Consider the following 16,929-nt stretch of genomic DNA (forward strand, 5'->3'; position numbering starts at 1 on the left):
CAATAACTTTCTCTTTTTTACTGTGTCTGTGTGCTTCACTGTTAAGTTACCTTTAATTATGTACTTTAAAGTGCATACTGGAGTGCTGCTCTGAATAAAGCATCCTATACTGTATAATGTTGGTGTAAAATGTTTTTATAAGCTCAAGCTGAAATAATTAGGCACATCTGTTTTATGATAAACACTTCATTTGCAGTCTGTATGGGACAACAATAATCTTGAAGTGCAGAAGAACTTTGAACCATATAAAATGTTACAGGTTTTATGAGGATCAGTAGTTAAAACATTCTAAATCCTTTATTAGAATTGATCAAGTGCAATCAAAGTAGTGTGAGGTTTCTAATCACATCAGAGAATTGGATTAGATGACATACACAGCCCCTTGCAGTTTTGTGTTTCTGTGCGAATTCTTGTTTGTTCTGTATTTCTGTGCCCATCTAGCTCCAGGTAAATACACTTGAATAAGCATTTGTAGTTGGATTAGAGTTCACTTCTTCAAGCACACAAACAAAGGTTCTTAGAGCTGTTTTCAGAAAAACTCAAGTCTACAGTCTACAGGTGGTGGTGGTGGGGAAAGCCAAGCACCAACCCCTGCCTTCCCCCCTCCCCCCCCCCCCCCAAAAAAAAAAAAAAAAAAAAAAAAAACAAAAAAAAAAAACCAAACCAACAACCCAAAAAAAACCAACCAAAACCAAACCAACTATCACCAACCAACCAAAACCTACCACCAAATAACAAAAACAACAGAAAGAACACCAAATACTTTGGACAAGGTAAATGGGTCACTTGTTGCTGTAGTATACTGATGAATGCTTTCTGCATTTGCATGGACTCTGAGAAGTATGGTCTCTGAAGGTTAAATTGACTTGGAATTAGCGGAAAATAGATGGAGAAGGATTTTTTCCAAAAAATTATGACCATTGTGAAATGGTGAAGGAAGTGCCGTAGTTTTGTTGTAGTGACATTCTCCCCAGTAAATTCCAGTGTTCTTCTGTAATTGGATATTAAGGTTCTTGTCTGGAAGGTATAAAACATGCTTCACACAATCTGGCTGCTGGAGATGATGATTTGAATTGGAGAAGCATAGTAAGATCTGAATATTGATTTTTAAGTGTGATGAAGAACTTGAGTATCTTTTGAATTGAAGTAAAATAAATTCTGAGGAATAAGTACGACAAACGTTTTCTTAACAGCATACTGATTGCTGGTTGGCTAATTCTTAAGAAACAAAACTGTTCCTCAGATTCTAGCATTTTCCATGTCTTGCCTATTGTAATGATTAAACTTGACCTTGAGATTTGTTAAACTGGTCTGAACATCCTTATATCACCCTTTTGAAATAATTATGCATCCTTTAAAGTAGAATCTTCACAGCTGTGCTGTTTCAATCCATAATTTTAAGAATCTTGTATGTTACACACTATAATACAGTACTTAAGAAAGTTGGGAGGCTTTTTTCAACTGTTACAACTTGACAGTAACTTTTCTTTTGTTTCTCTCTGTAGGGAAATTTAAATATTGCAGCAGAAACCTGAACTGAGCTCTGATCCTGAAGTTGAAACAGAATACACAGCAAAGGGAGCATCTGTTCATTTTTTGACAAATTTGTCAAGACTTAAAATAGGATAAAGGAACTAACCCTGTAACTTTCTTGATTAAAAATAACATTATTTTTCAGTAGTGGAATGCTGCGGAACTTTTTTACAGTTTTAATAATTGCTTTTAAAGTACAGTATTCAACTGAAACATTATAGTATGTTCCTTTAGTTCCTTTTGCATACCAGTCTTGAGAAAAGAAGTCATTGAAGGGAGTCTTATTTATTGAATACTTTTTCTCTAAGCATGGCGTTACAGATGGAACTTCAGTTGTTATACCCAGAGGTTTATATGTTGAAAGTTTATTGCTTATGTACTTATAAAAAAGGAAAAAAAAAAAAAAAGTGCCTGAATTGTTTGGTAATAGCACATTAGCTCAGGATTTTCCAAGTAATGACCTTTTAGGTTGTGCAATAGATTTTACACCTCTGTTCAGTCATTTCCATAAAACAGTATTTTGTATTACTTTAGTTTAATAATATACTTGGGTTTCTGATGTGTATATATATTTGTAAATTGTTAGAATGTTGGGACAACGTCCAGTATTTGATTAAAATGAATGGTAACAGGCAGGTATGTAATGTACTGTAGCAGTAGCTTATAACTGCACCGAAAGCATGCTTGGGTTTGTTAGAGGATTAGTTGATCTGTATTCAAAATTGTTCTGTCTCATTATGCTTTGGTGTATGACATTCTTGACCAAGCCACATGTTCTCTAATCTTTTTCGTCATAAATGATTTGGTGATTTCCTGGATTCTGAAATTGGGGCCTGAAGTATTTAATTACAAGAAAAACAAAAAACGTAAGTTTTTATAAACATGTCTTCTAACAAAGCTGTTCATAATTGAAACTGCTTTAACTGCAGATAGCTTGTAATTTTGTTCAAAATGCCAGTAATTCTCTGAAGTTTACTGTACTGCAATATTGTTATGCTGTGTGCAAAACACAACTAGCCAGACGTGTTTTATAAGCAGCTATAAATAACATTGTGCTTATTTCCTGTCGATAGCCTTGGCCTTAATACACAATATACAATAGGGTTGTGTGTATGTATTAGATTTGTTTGTTCTTTTTATTGCTGGTAAATCAAAGATGCATAGCAAGTAGTTTTCAGAGATTTTCTTATTTAAGAAAAAAGTTGTTCACCATATCCACAATATGTGCAGGCTAATGTATTTCCATCAGTTCCAAGACAGTGTTAGCCATATAGAATGCAGGCTAGTCTCTGTTATAGTTAGTAGATTAGAATTCTAATACTGGGTGGATGTGTGTTCTGGGAAAAGGAAATTTGGGTTTTGGGTGGAAGGTCAGGATGCGATTTCTGCATGCTTTTTTGGTAATGTTTTTTGCACAATGCCTTCAGTAGAGACTGTTTGAAAGTGTAGGTATGGCTCAGAACAGCCAAGATAGTGTCATTTAAGACCTGTGCTGCTTAGTGTTCATAAGCAACAAGCTGGCAGGAAGTGTGCCACGCTCATTGATGTTGTGGTTATTAAACAATAACACCAGACTGTTTCTAAACCCCAGGTTTTCAGTTTAAATAACAATCACCAATGATTCAACTAGTTTTTCAATAACTGATATGCATACACAAAACGAGGAGCTAAAGGAAAAGGAATTCCCTGGTCACATAGAGGCAGGCAACTTTCTGCAGATAAGAAATTGTTCATTTACACTGTCAGTGATGAATCTGGCAAAATTGTTCTGTATAGATTTCTGGGAGAGGAAAATAAGGAATTGAAACAACAGGTTAAGTGAGGCGAGCCAAAGCAAATGTGGAGTAGCTGCAGTGGAGCAGCCTGCTGGCAGGGGAGTGCTGCATGTACCCTGCAGATGAGGACAGGTTTACTCTCAAGCTGCCAAGCTATTCACACTGCTCCTGAATGTGCTAAAGCACTGTAAAACACATAGGAAGTGAAACCATATATGATATAGGACAAACTACTAAAGCTATATTGTCTTATTCAACAGGATACTACTGTTTCTGTAAGCTTCCTGCAGTGTTCTTATTAAAGCCTGGAAGAGAACTCGTTGTTGAGCAAATGGGAAAAGTGGATACATGAAGAAACTTCTGACATGGCAGTTTTGCTAACACTGTTTGGAAGTAATGCTGAAGTAGTGAGACTACAGTCAGTTAATGCTGCTTTAACCAGGTTTAAAAGTGTGACTGGCTTCTCTGATTTTGTGCTTTCTTATTTTACCTGTGCATGACTAGCTGTATCTAATTTGGTTTGTACTTTTTAACAGTTTAGCTTTGGTTTTTATTTCTACAACTGTGAGCAACATTACTACAAACAAGGGGTTTGGGGCATGTTTACTGACTTTGATTTTTATTCCCCCCACCTACCCTTGGTCCCAAGATGAATGTCATATGATGAAACATAGTCATTGTTTCAGTTGCTTTAGCTTTTATTTAAGGTGATATCACTTGCTCAAATCACATTCTTTACTGATAACTAATTTGAGTTTCTGTCACGATAAAATTTCCTATATTTTATAAAACTCATACAGAAACTGGGTGGTTTAGGTGCTAAGAGGTATCTGTGATGTTATCTGGTGTGGGACATTGCGAAGTGGACTTATCTTTGTGAATTAGAGACTTGTGTCTATATATTCACATACAAATCAGCTTATTTATTATTTTAGCACAGAAAAGTTCTATTGTACTGGAATATAACGTTTGGTTGAGAGTAATGAAGTTACGAATTGAGTTGTGAAGGCACAAGAAAAAGCTAAGTAGAAGAAAGGTCAATTTACTTGAATAACTTGGTGCCTTTCTGCATATTGTGACTGCATTGTAGAAAACACCTGTACAAAGACTTAAGTAATATCCTGATTATTGCATTGTTCTAATGGCAGCATGGACTGACAACAATTGTTAAAATAACCACTTAATTTAAACATATTTGTAAGCCTCAGAAGGAAAACAGTGTCTCTTGTATTAGTAAAGCCTGTCATTGCATTTGCATTGGAAGGGGAAGTTAAAAATGTGATTGTCTAAGAGCTTTCTAGCTTTCTGTTTTATACTTTGAAAATATAAATGTGAATTGCCTTTCTTTTGGTTGACTTGAAATGGCTGTTAAATGCTCATGTCATTCTCAATTGTTCACATGTGAAATCGTTTTTTTTTAATTGCTATCCAAAATGTAGTGGGTTAAATATGACTAGTCTTCCTTATAAGTGTCTGAAATAATAAGTTGTTGTGGTGTTAGCATTTATATTGCTGATCCATTTAATATCCACATAGATTAGTTAGAATCCTCATCTTTGTGATGATTGAGTTCACAAGGTTAACAAAATTCTGGAGCTAATAAGAAGCAACACATTGCAAGGCTTCTGCAAGCACTGCCTTAACTCTAATAATAATTACTTGCGTGTTTAAAATCACCTTACCTGATGAATTTGGATGGTCTCGAGACCTGGACATAACTATCTCAACTCAGGTAACTGATAGCAAACGATGGGAGTAAATTCAGCTGATTGCCAGTTGTGTTAACAGTTTACCTGCTGCCTTCTCTCCCAGGGCCTCAGGGTGAGATGCTGAATTTTCTTTATATGAACCTAGTTGCTTTAAAAACAAAACAAAAATCAAGATTACACTTTTGTGGCATTAAAAAAGGCAGGGTTTCCAAAACTTGCTTGTTACATGCAGGGAAAGTAATTTTCTGCTCTGTCTTGGAAATGGATAGTGAGAGTTGCTTGGAGAAGATGATTAAATATTACAGCAAAGAGAGACTTGTTTTCTCAGTATTCACCTTAGAAGACTGTAAATAGAGGGAGTTCTTTGCTTTGCTTTCCGAAGGGATCTTTTCCCATGCTGTGTAGAAACATGCCTGTTACCTTTCTTTAAGCATCTGAACAGCCATCTACAAAGATCTCTCTCGAAGAAAGACTTCAGACTTGCATTGTAATGAATATTGAAAAAAAAAAAAAACAACCCAGCAACCTGAAAACAAATAATGGATGTTTCTGCACATAACTCTGGCCCTTGAAAGACTTCATTCTATTACTGCAGGATTTGAAGATAGGAGGTTCTTCAGCCTCCTTAAGAAGGAGAGGGAAGGAAAAAAAAAAAGCCATTTCAAGATCTTTGAAAGCCTACTTGTAACACTTGACTCCTTAATAGACCTTAAGGACAGCGATGGACTTTAAGTGTGTTCTGTTTCAAGCTTGGTGAGCATAAATTTTCCAGTGTTAAGATCACAGAAAACTATTGTCATAACACTTGCCCCTTCCTTCCGTGCCTGATGGTTTTTGTTGTTGGAGGGGTTTGTGAGTAGGTATTTAGCCACGTGGTTTTAATAGCTCTGTGCTGCCTGCCACTTTAGTACAGTTTTCTTCTGTTCACTGTTTATTGCTCTGAATTTTGTCTAGGCAGTCTAAATCTCATGTTGTCTTTATTAATACTTCACTTTCTGGAAATAATACAGTAGATGGCTTTTATTTTGTGACCAGCTTCTCTTATGTCTCTGTTGTTGAGGGAAGAGACAGGGTGGAAACCGTTGTTGTTTGAGTACACTCTTCATGGAATTAAAAAACCCTCATTGTTTTGTTTTAAGAATAGCAGGAATTTCTCTTTTTCCCCCCGCCCTTGAATGAGGATGTGGAACTAGTGTCTGTTTCTAAGGAATATATTAATGTTGACCTTATTTATACTGTAGTTTCACAAGGACCATCTAATGTGTGTATGTGCACATGTATGTACACATGCAACCACAATTATTAGAAACCTTTAAATGTAATTATTACTAAGTGTGGGTAAGAAATGACATTTTTAAACTACTGAAGATGGAATTAAATTCAAATGCATTTTAAGTCTGTAGTCTTTGGAGTCCACGATGGTGCTTCTGACAATGTTATCCCATACCTAAAAGCCTCATTCATAAGTATATATTAAGATGTAGGTATGTTTATATATATGTTTAACATAGTTTATATAAAATCAATGTAAATTTTGTTTCTACAGATAATAAATGTTTTCACAAAATTTTTACTTATAATTCAGTTATTTGTTTCAGTAGTTATTAATGTTTGGTGTCATTTTTAGAGTATGTTACTTGATCTGTGTAGCCACTGAATTTTTTCTTATACAACTGTTGCTTCTATAACTTCATTTATTGCCGCTTTTTGAGATTATAGTATTGACCTACATTCTAGATACATTCTGTAAAGGGACAGAATGGGGGGAAGGCATGCATTTGCTTGGCTAACTTTGCCAAAGTTTACATTAATTAACTGTGTATTTTTAAGAATTCCCTTAATACAGTATCATCAGTGTGAGGTGAGAATAACCATGTTAATAGAGTGGTGTGAGAATGAGGTGAAGCTAGTACATTTGCAGTGTTTATTTAAAGGAAAAGAGTTAACTTCCCCATTGTTTACTTGAACTTGCCATAACTTGATCTTCACTGTATGTAAATAATTTGGTGTGGGTTTTTTTTAATAGATTCTCCTAATCTGGTTATTATCCTTGAACTAGAGAGTAAAGCAAAAGTCCTTCCTCTGTGGTTAATCTACTGTGATATAGGGGAGGGAGACAGACATTGTTACTTCCCCCCACCCCCACCCCGCAGGAAAAACATTTAAGTAATACTTGGGGGGGATATAATAATAATGCTTCCCAACTATTAGACTACAGTCTTAAGAGGTGATGTGGCTGATTGCATTCTGAAGTGCATGTCAGTTCAGAGAAAAGTTGCTGATTTCCATTGATACCACTTTAAAAACATGTCTTTAGTTTCTGTAAGTAATTCCCTAACAGGTAAAGAGACTTTTTTTTTTTTTTTTTCTTTCCCCCAAATGCTGTGATGACACTTACTCATTCAACCCTTTCCCACAAAGGTAAGGTATCCTAATAGTCAACATACATTGTAATGTTAGTTTGAAGCCCTAGCTGAGGGGTAGGCTCTATAGGAACAAAAGATCGGTCCCATAGTCCTGTTTCTTTGGCTTAGGAACGATGGGAAGCCAAGTCTTGGAGGCACTATGACAGTGCTCCCCCCAGTTTACAATGAGATTTTTCCACTTTCTGGAAAGGACAGCCTGCTGTACTGTGTTACTATTTTACTTGGGAAAGTCAAGAAATTCCCATAGATTCATTTTTAGTGATAGTTGAAACTTGGTATCTGAGATGGCCATGACATTGGCTTTCTCCTATGCATTGTAACACTGACATCATGATGTGACTCCTTTGAGTTACTCCTTATAGCTTTTACTACCAGCCCCGAGGAGTTCTTACAGAAGCAGTGCTGCTGTTATATACCAAGCTAAATAATTCAGTTGTACTATTTATTCCACCTGAAGCTACACAGCTGGAGCACTGGAAAGCCAAACTTCATATAAAATTGCCATGCTAATAACAGAAATGCCTTCCTTCTCAAACCTGGTTGCATCAGTTCTACTTAGTTTTGTTCTGATTGACTTGACAATTGCAGCTAGTTTGTCATAATGCTTAAGTAAAAGCTGCTACTTTTCATTCTGGTAATTTCCCAGGTAAATTTTTCAGGTAATAGACATCAAATGCTCTTATGCAATGAGGAACTGAGGGTAATGGAAGCCAGCATTGTTTTATTAAGGGTGTGTGAATATTGGCTTTCTAGTAGCCTGTGACTGGCTAAAAGTGCTCTGTGTATATATGAAGATAAAAGGCTTGCTTTTTTTTTTTTTTTTTTTTTTTTTTTTCTCCATTTCCCCTCTCTCAGTCTTGGAACTCTTTAGTGGTTTGTGACTTGGTGTCTTAAGTGTTTTTGAAAACAGTGCTGAGGTGGTTCAAGGTTCGGAATTTGCAGTGAAACACTGAACTGGATGGAGGCTGTCTACACCTACGTCCAGCTTGTTTCCATTGTTTTCATAGCTGAACTTCACTTTCCTGGTTTTAGTTGATTAAAAACTCTTGAAAAAAATTAGTATTATATTTGTGAGGGTTTGGTTGTATCACAACTAATCTCTTCAAAAGATTCGAATTGGAACTAGTGCAGTTTGTCTTTTCTGATGTTCCATTGCTGCTAGGGCATGTAAATAAGTAACTTAAAAGCAAGTTTTCATAGCTGTGGTTAAAGTGTTCTTAAAAGTAGTAATAAGTCAAGAATTAGGAATTCCTTCTAAATATTTTAACCAATGAGAGGCTTAACACCTTTAATCTTCTCTCAAAGAGTTCACCATCGCTATTTTAAAAATGTGGATTTTTGTAGCCAAGAAGCCAGATGCCCCCTGGAACGACTTCTGGTTTTTTACACATTTTTTTTTAACCTCAAAAAAACTCTTTTTCAAAATTGTCCGTTGTGCAGAGGGAGAAGTACAAAAACTGTGTCCGTTGTGTTACTGGGTGTTTTCTGTCTTCATACCCAAATTAACTACCTGGGGTTAGAACAGGGGATTTTTTTTTGTTTCGTGTTTTGGTTGAACCATTCATTAGTATCGAAGGTGCTTATGCTGTAAAAGATGCTACCTGGACTTTACCTTTTACACCGGCTCACACAGTTTTTAACCTGCCCTTCCCCGCTGCAGCCCGCGGGGGTGCTCCCCTGCCCGTGCCGTGCCGCAGCAGCCGCCTTGCGGGCCGGCCCGGTGCGGCTCCGTGCAGCCCGCCGCTCCCGCTCGGTTCCGCTGCAGCCAGCGCTCCACCACCAGCTGCTCATGTGCGACTCCGCTCCTTGCCCGAGCCCCCGCCGCAGCCGCTCTGCATCTCGTCTTTTCGTCCGTATTCCTTCCCCCCCCACACCGCTTCCCTCGCCCCTGCCCCAGTCGAGCCGGTGCGGGGGTGGCAGCGGCCCTCGCGGTGCGGCCAGGCACACCGCCCCCTTCCTCACGGCCGGGGCCGGGGCGCGGCGGGAGGCACCTGCGGCACCGCCGCTGCACCTTCGCGGCCGCCCTAAGGCCGGGCCCCGGGGCAGGGCCGGGCCCGGGCCGCCGCAGGTAACGGGGAGGGTGGCGGGCAGCAATCCGCGCCCCCCGTCCCGCCGCCCGCTCCCAGCGCCCGTGCCCGGAGCGCCATGCCCCCTCCCCCAGCGCCGGAACAGGGCGAGCCCCTTCCCCGCCCCTGCGCGCGCCACCGGTGCCTCCCCCCGCCCGCTGACGACTCCCAGCCCCAGGGGGAGGGGGCCGCCCCCGCCCCCCCTGCGGACACCCCGCTGCCCCGACCCACCCCCGCCGGCCCCGCCGCTCCCTCCCCCGCCCCCCCTCCCGCCCTCCGCTCCCGGCGGAGGCTGGCGCAGTCTCGCGACACTTCCCGCAGCGCCGAGCCGAGCCTCGCCGCGCGCCCCGGCACGAGCAGCGGCGGCAGCGCGCGGCGGGGGGACCCGGCCGCTCGTCGCACCCGCGCCCCGCGCACGCACCGGCCGGCGGGGCGGCCGCACAGCCCCGCGGCCCGGCAGCAGGGCCCTCCGGGCGCCGCCTCGGCCGCGCGTCTGCCGAGCCGCTCTGCCCGGCGGCAGCGGGGACCCGGTCGGCTGGCAGGAGCCGAAGGAGCTGGCAGGAGCTGAGTGCCTGCCCTCGCTCGCCTGATTTTTGTAATATTTTTTGCGATACCCAGGAATACATGTGCTGCGGGGAGCCGAGGTGCCGCTAGCGGGGCGCGGAATGCAGCCCGGCTGCAGCGGGTGCTGAGAGCGGCGGCCGCCGGAGGAGGGAGCGGCTCTGTCGGCAGCCCCTGCTTCCCGTGGCGGCGGCGGCTCGGCTGTCTCTCGCCCCCGCCGCCGCGGCCAACCTCCCCAAACTTTCAGCCTGTTCCCGCCGCCAGGCAAAGCCCAGCTCGACATAAATGGGTGAGTTCGAGCTGGCGGTGCCGGGGGGTGCCGGGGGGCGCAGAGGCTCCCGCCCGGCGGGTGGGGTGCGTGGGGCGGCGGCGGGGGGAGCCGGCCGCCACCCGCCTCCGCTCCTCCGCCTTGTGGCTTTTAACTTCCCTTCCCCTCCCCCGGCCGAGGCAATAATTGTTTTCCCGTGACAGGCGGAGAGGTCGGGTTGGCGGCGGCGGGGCGAGGGCCGGGCGCCCCTCGGGGCTGCCGGTTCCGCGGGGCCGGCAGGGTTACGCGCCCTCCCGCGCACCGGCCCGGCCGGCCTCGCTGCCTCTCCGCCGGGCACGGCCACCTCCGGGCGGCCTGGGGTGTGGCGGCGCCGGGCCGGGCGGGGCGATGGCGGGGACACCCCGGCCCGCAGGTCGCGCTCCCTCGGCCGCGGGGCCGCCGGCGGGCAGAGCTGCTGCCCCGGGGACGTGCCGCCCCGCCCCGCCAGGAGGGGGCGCCCGCTGCGCGGGGGGCGCCGTGGCCGCCGCCGTTGCGCGGGGGGCGGTTGCGCCGGGCAGCCGGTGCCCGTGAGGTGGCTCCCGCGGACTTCGGGAGGCGGCGGCGGCCCGGCCCGGGGAGGGCAGCGCCCGCTACCTGTGCGGCGAGGCCGGCGTGGGCCGCGGCGGGACGGGGGGTGAATTGTCCCATTGTGCGGGGCCCGGCGGCGGCGGCGGTGCCAGGCGCGGGCTGGCCCAGTGATGCGTCCGGGGCGTCGCGGCTCCCTCTGCCCGGCGCGGTGCCGGCGGCGAAGGACGGGTTGGAGGGAACAAAAGAAACGGGCTCTTGGCAGGCGGCCCCGGGTGTACGCACCGACCGGCGGCTGAAGGCAGCGGCGATCAGCAGCTCTGAAACCCCGGCGTCGGGCTGTCCCTGTCCCCAGCCCCGCAGCTGCCCGCGCCGCGCACGGCGGCGGAGGCGCTGGAAGCGCCGCGGGGCTGCGGGGGAACCTGAGCGCAGCATCGCTAAAACGACTGAACACTACGCGTTACGTGGGCAGACATTTTACACAGTTTTACCTGTTGTGATACAGTGATGTTGGGAGTATAGTAGGAAAAAAAATCATCCCTTTGTTCTTTGAGAGGTTAGTTTGCGGGGTGCTGTCAGAGCGACGCGCAGCTGCTGCGCCTCTACGTTACGAGGTGAAGCGCTGGCTTCTCACTATTGACTTTCAGCCAGTCCTCCAGTTCGGGCTGGAGCGCGCTCATCCCTGCGCAGCTCATCCAGCTGGATCGATCTGGGTGAACTGCTGCTGCTGACAGTAGGCCAGCATCACCGACTACCGCGTTTAGCTGGGCGCGCTGTAGAAGACTCTGTTAGGGTCGGTTTGCCCGCTAGCGAACGCAGCTCTCAACTTCTGTCTTCTGCAGCAACAGATAAGGTCGTAAACCTAGTGCTGTAATGAGATGTAGGGTGTACAGCTGCTGAATGGAGCAACATCTGCCTTCAGTAGGGCACGTCACAGGAAATAATTGTGATGTTATCTTTGTGTCCTTACCCTCTCTTAGTGTGTTTATTTCTTACTAGCTTTGTATTGCCATATGGTGAGACTTTTCCGATTTCTGCTTAAACTGTAGTCCAAATATTACCCTTTTTTTAGCTCCACGGTAAAAAAGATTGAGGAAAGCGATAAAGGACTGGTGAAGTAACTTGCATTGATAGAGCTCTGGAAAGGTTTGTTGAATATTGTAACTTAGCTGTGAAGGCCATCTTTTTTCCTTTTACCCACCCTTCCTTCCCGTGGGCTGGCCGCAATTGTTCACATCTGGCTTCTTTAAAGCTCATTTGGATATTGACTTTCTCAAATCACTGTGATGCAGTCAGACTTTTCTTGGCAAAATGGGAGTGGAAGGAAGGTAGATACGGTTTCGTTGTTGTTCGTATCTTTAAATGGCAAGTGATTCTTGTAGTTTAAAAACAAATAGAAAAATTGTGCAAGGAAGTAAAGATACAAGTAGTTATGAAAACAAAATTTTTCTAGGCGGTATCAAGTGAAAGCAGTTTTATTAAAAAACATTTCTTACATTGTTAGCACTTTTGAAAGGTATTTTAAATGCAGAAAAGAACAGGTGAATTCTTTATGTGTACTACATTGCTAAGATTCCTAATGTTTTATTTTTAAATTACTTGTATACCTTCCATTTTAACCATTTGTATTTTCTGTATGGCACCGCATGTTGTTGTTAGTCCAACCCAGTGCATGTATACGTGTGTATGTTACACTTACGTGTATATTAAAGTTCAGTGTATGTCTCCAAGCTTTTTTACGGCCTGTACCCCAAACCTTACAAGAAATACAGGTTTATTGATGTTTTATGAGCTCTTCTGTGATATTATAGGTAGAGTACCTTGAAGTGAATTAATTTACACTTGGAATGGGCTCGTCAGGAGAGTTGAGAGAGGTAGTGGTGGTAGTTCTCTAAATGTAAAAGGGAGGTAAGACAAAGACCTTAAAGGTAATTGTGAATACAGTGGGACAAGCTTAATGTTCCTTAAATGTTTGAGAAATGAAGAGATGGTGTTCTGTGGGGACATGTGTGTGTGAGTTGTTTGCTTGTTGTTGTTTTTGGGTTTGTTTTGTTTTGTTCTGGGTTTTTTAAAGGCTACTTAGAATTGTGTATGGTTAGACAACTCCTCAGTCTCATTTGCAAGAGCTTTGCATGCCTGAGCATCAGACTGTCCTGAGGTTGGAGGTCCCGAAAACAAAGTAGGATGAAGGTAAGGTAGCTACTTGGGGAAAAACTGGTCTGAAGGGTACTGCTTGGCAAATCTAGAAAATGCAAGAGTACAAGTCTGATTCTACTGCCATCATCACAAAACAACTGATGTTGTGTAACTCCTTGTGTCAGTCAAGACACGCCTTCCCACTTCTGCAGTAGATGAAGGAAGACCTTTTGCTATGCAATCTTTGCTCATCTTCAGAGCACAGACAGTTTAGAGCATGAAATGTGGTATGGGGCCTATATAATGACTGCTGTGAAGCTAAGCAGCTGAAGCCTTCATCATAGTGCTTGTAAATACCAGCACTCAACATCAATATTTTTTCATCTCAAGGCGTTCTTGAAGCTTTTCTGTTGGGAAAAAAGATGCATTGCTTTTGTTTATGTGAAATCCCATTGATACCTCTGCTGTCACCATAGGTAGGACTTTGGATCCAGAGGCAGTCTTGTGCCCTTTGAACCGGTTAGATTACTAATACTGACAGACAACCATGGTCTGCGTGGTTTCACATTAGTGGTTGAGAAAGATGCTTTGCTGTGAAATACTGCAGCTAGTTTGTACACACCAAAGGAGCGTTACACCAAGAAGTAATGTAATCAGAAGACTTGAATCTGTGTAAGAGTCTGATGGTTCTGTATCACTTGCAATCCCTTTTCCTCTTTTCCTCCTTTCTTAATCCTTTTTTCCCCTTTCCAAATTTTCCTTTATCCCCTGCCTTCAACTTCTGCCCTGCTTCCCTCGTAAACCCCTACCTTTAAATCTTCCCCCCCCCCCCTCTGCTTCTCTTTACACGTTTCAGACGTGCCACTTCCTCGTTCTCCCTCCCTCTTATCGAAGCATCAACAGAGGGAGCACTCGGAGCAGTTTCCTGCGTGTGGGGCCACGCTGGCCTCCGGCGGGCAGAGCTGGCTTGCATCAGAACTTCTGCCCGGCCCCGCAGTGTCACTTCGGAGGGTGTTCGCTGCAACGAGAGCCCTGGGGAGTTTAGCTGTTAAATTCTTCGCGACTCTACGGTCCCGTGTCAAATGAAGCATCTTTGAGGCCTGAGCGCAGCAGAAGTTGTATATATTACAAAGGAAGGCGGTGGGTGTGTTTGTGGTTCTTGACTACTCTGGCAGATTTTAAGTTCTCTCTCCAAAATGGTAGAGATTTTGGAGCCTTTCAGCAAAATACCTGTAAAATGGTTTTAAATAGGAGTAGCATGTGTCATTCTTGTCTGTGAATACAGCTCAACAGTTGCAGCTGAAAAAGGAAAAAATACAGGAAAAATGATTGGGGTGATTTTCTTCACTTTGATTTTATTAAGTAAGGTTTTTAGCAGCTATAAAGTGGCTTTATATAGGAAACATGTAAAAATGTTCCCCAACCTGCAAAAAGTCTTTACGGTCCTCCTCGTACAGAGTGTTACTCATTTTAATTCTTTTGTTGTTGTTAGGATGGTGAGGCAGTTGCACTGGAGCTGTTCAGGATCAGATTTCCAGTGGTTTGGTGACAGTATTTGTACAGCCTGTGTATGTCTTCAGGGTCAGAGTTCAAGTGGAGTTTTCATAAGCTGTGATAAAATATTTTCAGTAACCTGTATAAAATTTCATACAAAAAGAGCTGGCACAGAGATTTTTTCCTAGACAAGAAGAGATAATGCCGTTTCTCGCCTAAAAGGTTGTCAGAGGTGCCTTCTAAATGGATCAAGATAGCAGCCTGAAATCAAGAAATAAAAAAAAAAAATAATATGTGTGTATATGTAAAAGGCTATGGAAAAATTTCTGATTTTGCAGTCTTTTTTGTGTGTTGGTATCTCTTCTGCTTGCCCCTTTCAAGTAGCTGCTCTTTTCTCATTTTCTCCATTATAGTTGTTTTTTATGTTAACTGTTGCTTTTAGATCAGAAAGCGTGATAAAGAAGAGTATATGTGAAATAGATGGTTCCTTAAAACAGCAGAATTCTGCTCCTTTTTGTGCTAATTGAAGATTCTTACGTAGAAAATTATGGTATAGCTGCTAGAAAAGGTATTTTTTTTCTGCCCATGTTTAAGGAAGCATATTTGATAATTAAAATTACTTTCCTGAGAAGCTGTTGTATTTTGATAGTAATGCTGAATGCATACATATTTCTGTTTAAACTGCTACTAATGTGATATATACAGTTTATATGTAATGTTATTCAGATTGCTTCTTTTATAATTGCTATTCACTGGATGTTGGAGGAGGGTTTTTTTGAGTCATTCTACCAGCAGCTTATCAGAATTCATATAGCAGAACAGCATTGACCTTGTAGATAATGCATTGACTCCTTTCCCGATTGAAGGGGAAGGGACATGTGTTAGGAGGAGAAAAAGGAGAGCCTGGTAATGTGAAATGAGCAGCTGAAATTTCAGGTCTGAAATGTTAGAGGTCACTGAAGTGCTGAAAGCAGGTTAGCCCTGATGGGATCAAAGGAGAGAAAATAGCCACAGGGGTGGTATCTGTTGTTTTGCTCTGATACTGCTGTTGTAGAGCAAGCTCATAGAAAAGGATGATGGATTTTGTATGGTTCCTATCTGTGTTTGTTGTTGTTTTTTTTTAAATGACAGAATACAAAATCCTGGACCAGGGAGTGGATGTTTTCCCTGCATGCAAAAGCAGGAAGTAGCCATAGGGCGTATCTATGTTCTGTACACTGAGAAATGATGAAAGAATATATTAGGGGGAGGGGAATGAGAGAAGAGGTATTAAGATTCAGTAATTCAGCTAATGTAAAAGTAATTGCTGACAGTCTGCTTCACACAGGGAGGAAACACAATAAAAGCTTTAAGTCTCTAAGTGTGAGAAAATATGCAATACTGCAGTTCAGTAGTCATGGATTCTATTAGCAAATGGAGTTCACACCCCCAACCCCCACCTCCCACCCCCTTTTTATTATTGATAATAGAGAATCATCAGTAGAAACCAAATCTTGAGATTGCAGTGGTAATGTCCACTTGAAAGCTGTGTGATGAGATGACTGTTGTGGTCTCAGCTATGCTTTAAAGGTTCCTAATGCAACTTTGCCTTGGACAAAGTAACATCCTGGATGATGGGCTGTGGAGGGGGGAAGGATGACACTGTTCTCATTCTTACAGCAGTTTGTATTCCAATGGGGATGTCACCGAGAATTTGCGCTTCTGTTTTAGGATGAAGAGTTGTCTAGAGTTGTGGATCAGAAATTACGTCTGTGCTGAAACAATTCTCGTTAGCAGCAAGGGTAAAGCAGTATAGGAAGCTGAGCAGTTATATGAGGAAAATGTATCCCTAACTTCTAGTTAATCTGTAGTGTCAGTATAAAGTGGTGCCTTTTAACTCTGACTTTGAATTTCATTAGAAGTACTGTACAGAAGGAAAAAGTTCCTCTTTATCTCCTTCTCACTCTTTCATACTGTGCAGCTAAATCACTCTTACGATTGAAACCAGCTCACACCAAAACCAGTGTAAGTCTCTTCATTTATTTGAAGACCAGAGTTAGCACTAGCGTGCAACTCCCTAGGTAACTAATGCTTTTTCAAAAATGCCAATGGAGATTTGTTGTATGTGTTGCAAGTCAAGGCCCAACTTGATCCCATGGCAGGGGGGTTGGACTACATGACCTTTAAAGGTCCCTTCCAACCCAAACCAATCAAATAGATCTATCAATATTTAATTAGCTTTCAGTGGTCACACTGCTCATATTTAAAAATTAAGTGTTTTGGGTCCCAAAAGTAATTTGTAGTAAGTGAGTTTATGTGACCTGCCTTAAAAAAACCCCAACCAAACCCAATAAACCCTCTGCAGCAAAATAGAATCCCCCTGACATGTTCTGTCCTCTGCTTGCGGTTTCCAGGAAC

General features: G+C 43.2%; 2 protein-coding genes across 7 annotated transcripts in view; both read left to right on the top strand.

The window, feature by feature from the left end:
• Positions 1-6,584, top strand: part of BCLAF3 (BCLAF1 and THRAP3 family member 3) — a 37,081-nt gene extending 30,497 nt beyond the window's left edge. For 2 of the 4 annotated variants that reach the window (XM_080377580.1, XM_080377579.1), the window contains one exon: positions 1,506-6,584. In XM_080377580.1, the coding sequence (XP_080233706.1) occupies positions 1,506-1,535 (30 nt within the window). In that variant the 3' untranslated portion in view covers positions 1,536-6,584. The remainder of the gene's footprint in view (positions 1-1,505) is intronic. The other 2 variants (XR_013926386.1, XR_013926387.1) reach the window with 2 other exon arrangements.
• A 3,284-nt stretch (positions 6,585-9,868) lies between these two features.
• Positions 9,869-16,929, top strand: part of SH3KBP1 (SH3 domain containing kinase binding protein 1) — a 232,590-nt gene continuing 225,529 nt past the window's right edge. The window contains exon 1 of one of the 3 annotated variants that reach the window (XM_080377614.1): positions 9,869-10,359. Coding sequence is in view for 1 of the 3 variants with exons in the window: in XM_080377613.1 (XP_080233739.1) it covers positions 10,356-10,359 (4 nt within the window). In the remaining 2 variants the exon portion in view is untranslated. Of the gene's footprint in view, positions 10,360-13,964; positions 14,179-16,929 lie in introns of those variants that run through there. The other 2 variants (XM_080377613.1, XM_080377615.1) reach the window with 2 other exon arrangements.

Source organism: Falco punctatus (genome assembly GCF_963210335.1).
Source record: "Falco punctatus genome assembly, chromosome: 2".
NCBI classification, from domain to species: domain Eukaryota; kingdom Metazoa; phylum Chordata; class Aves; order Falconiformes; family Falconidae; genus Falco; species Falco punctatus.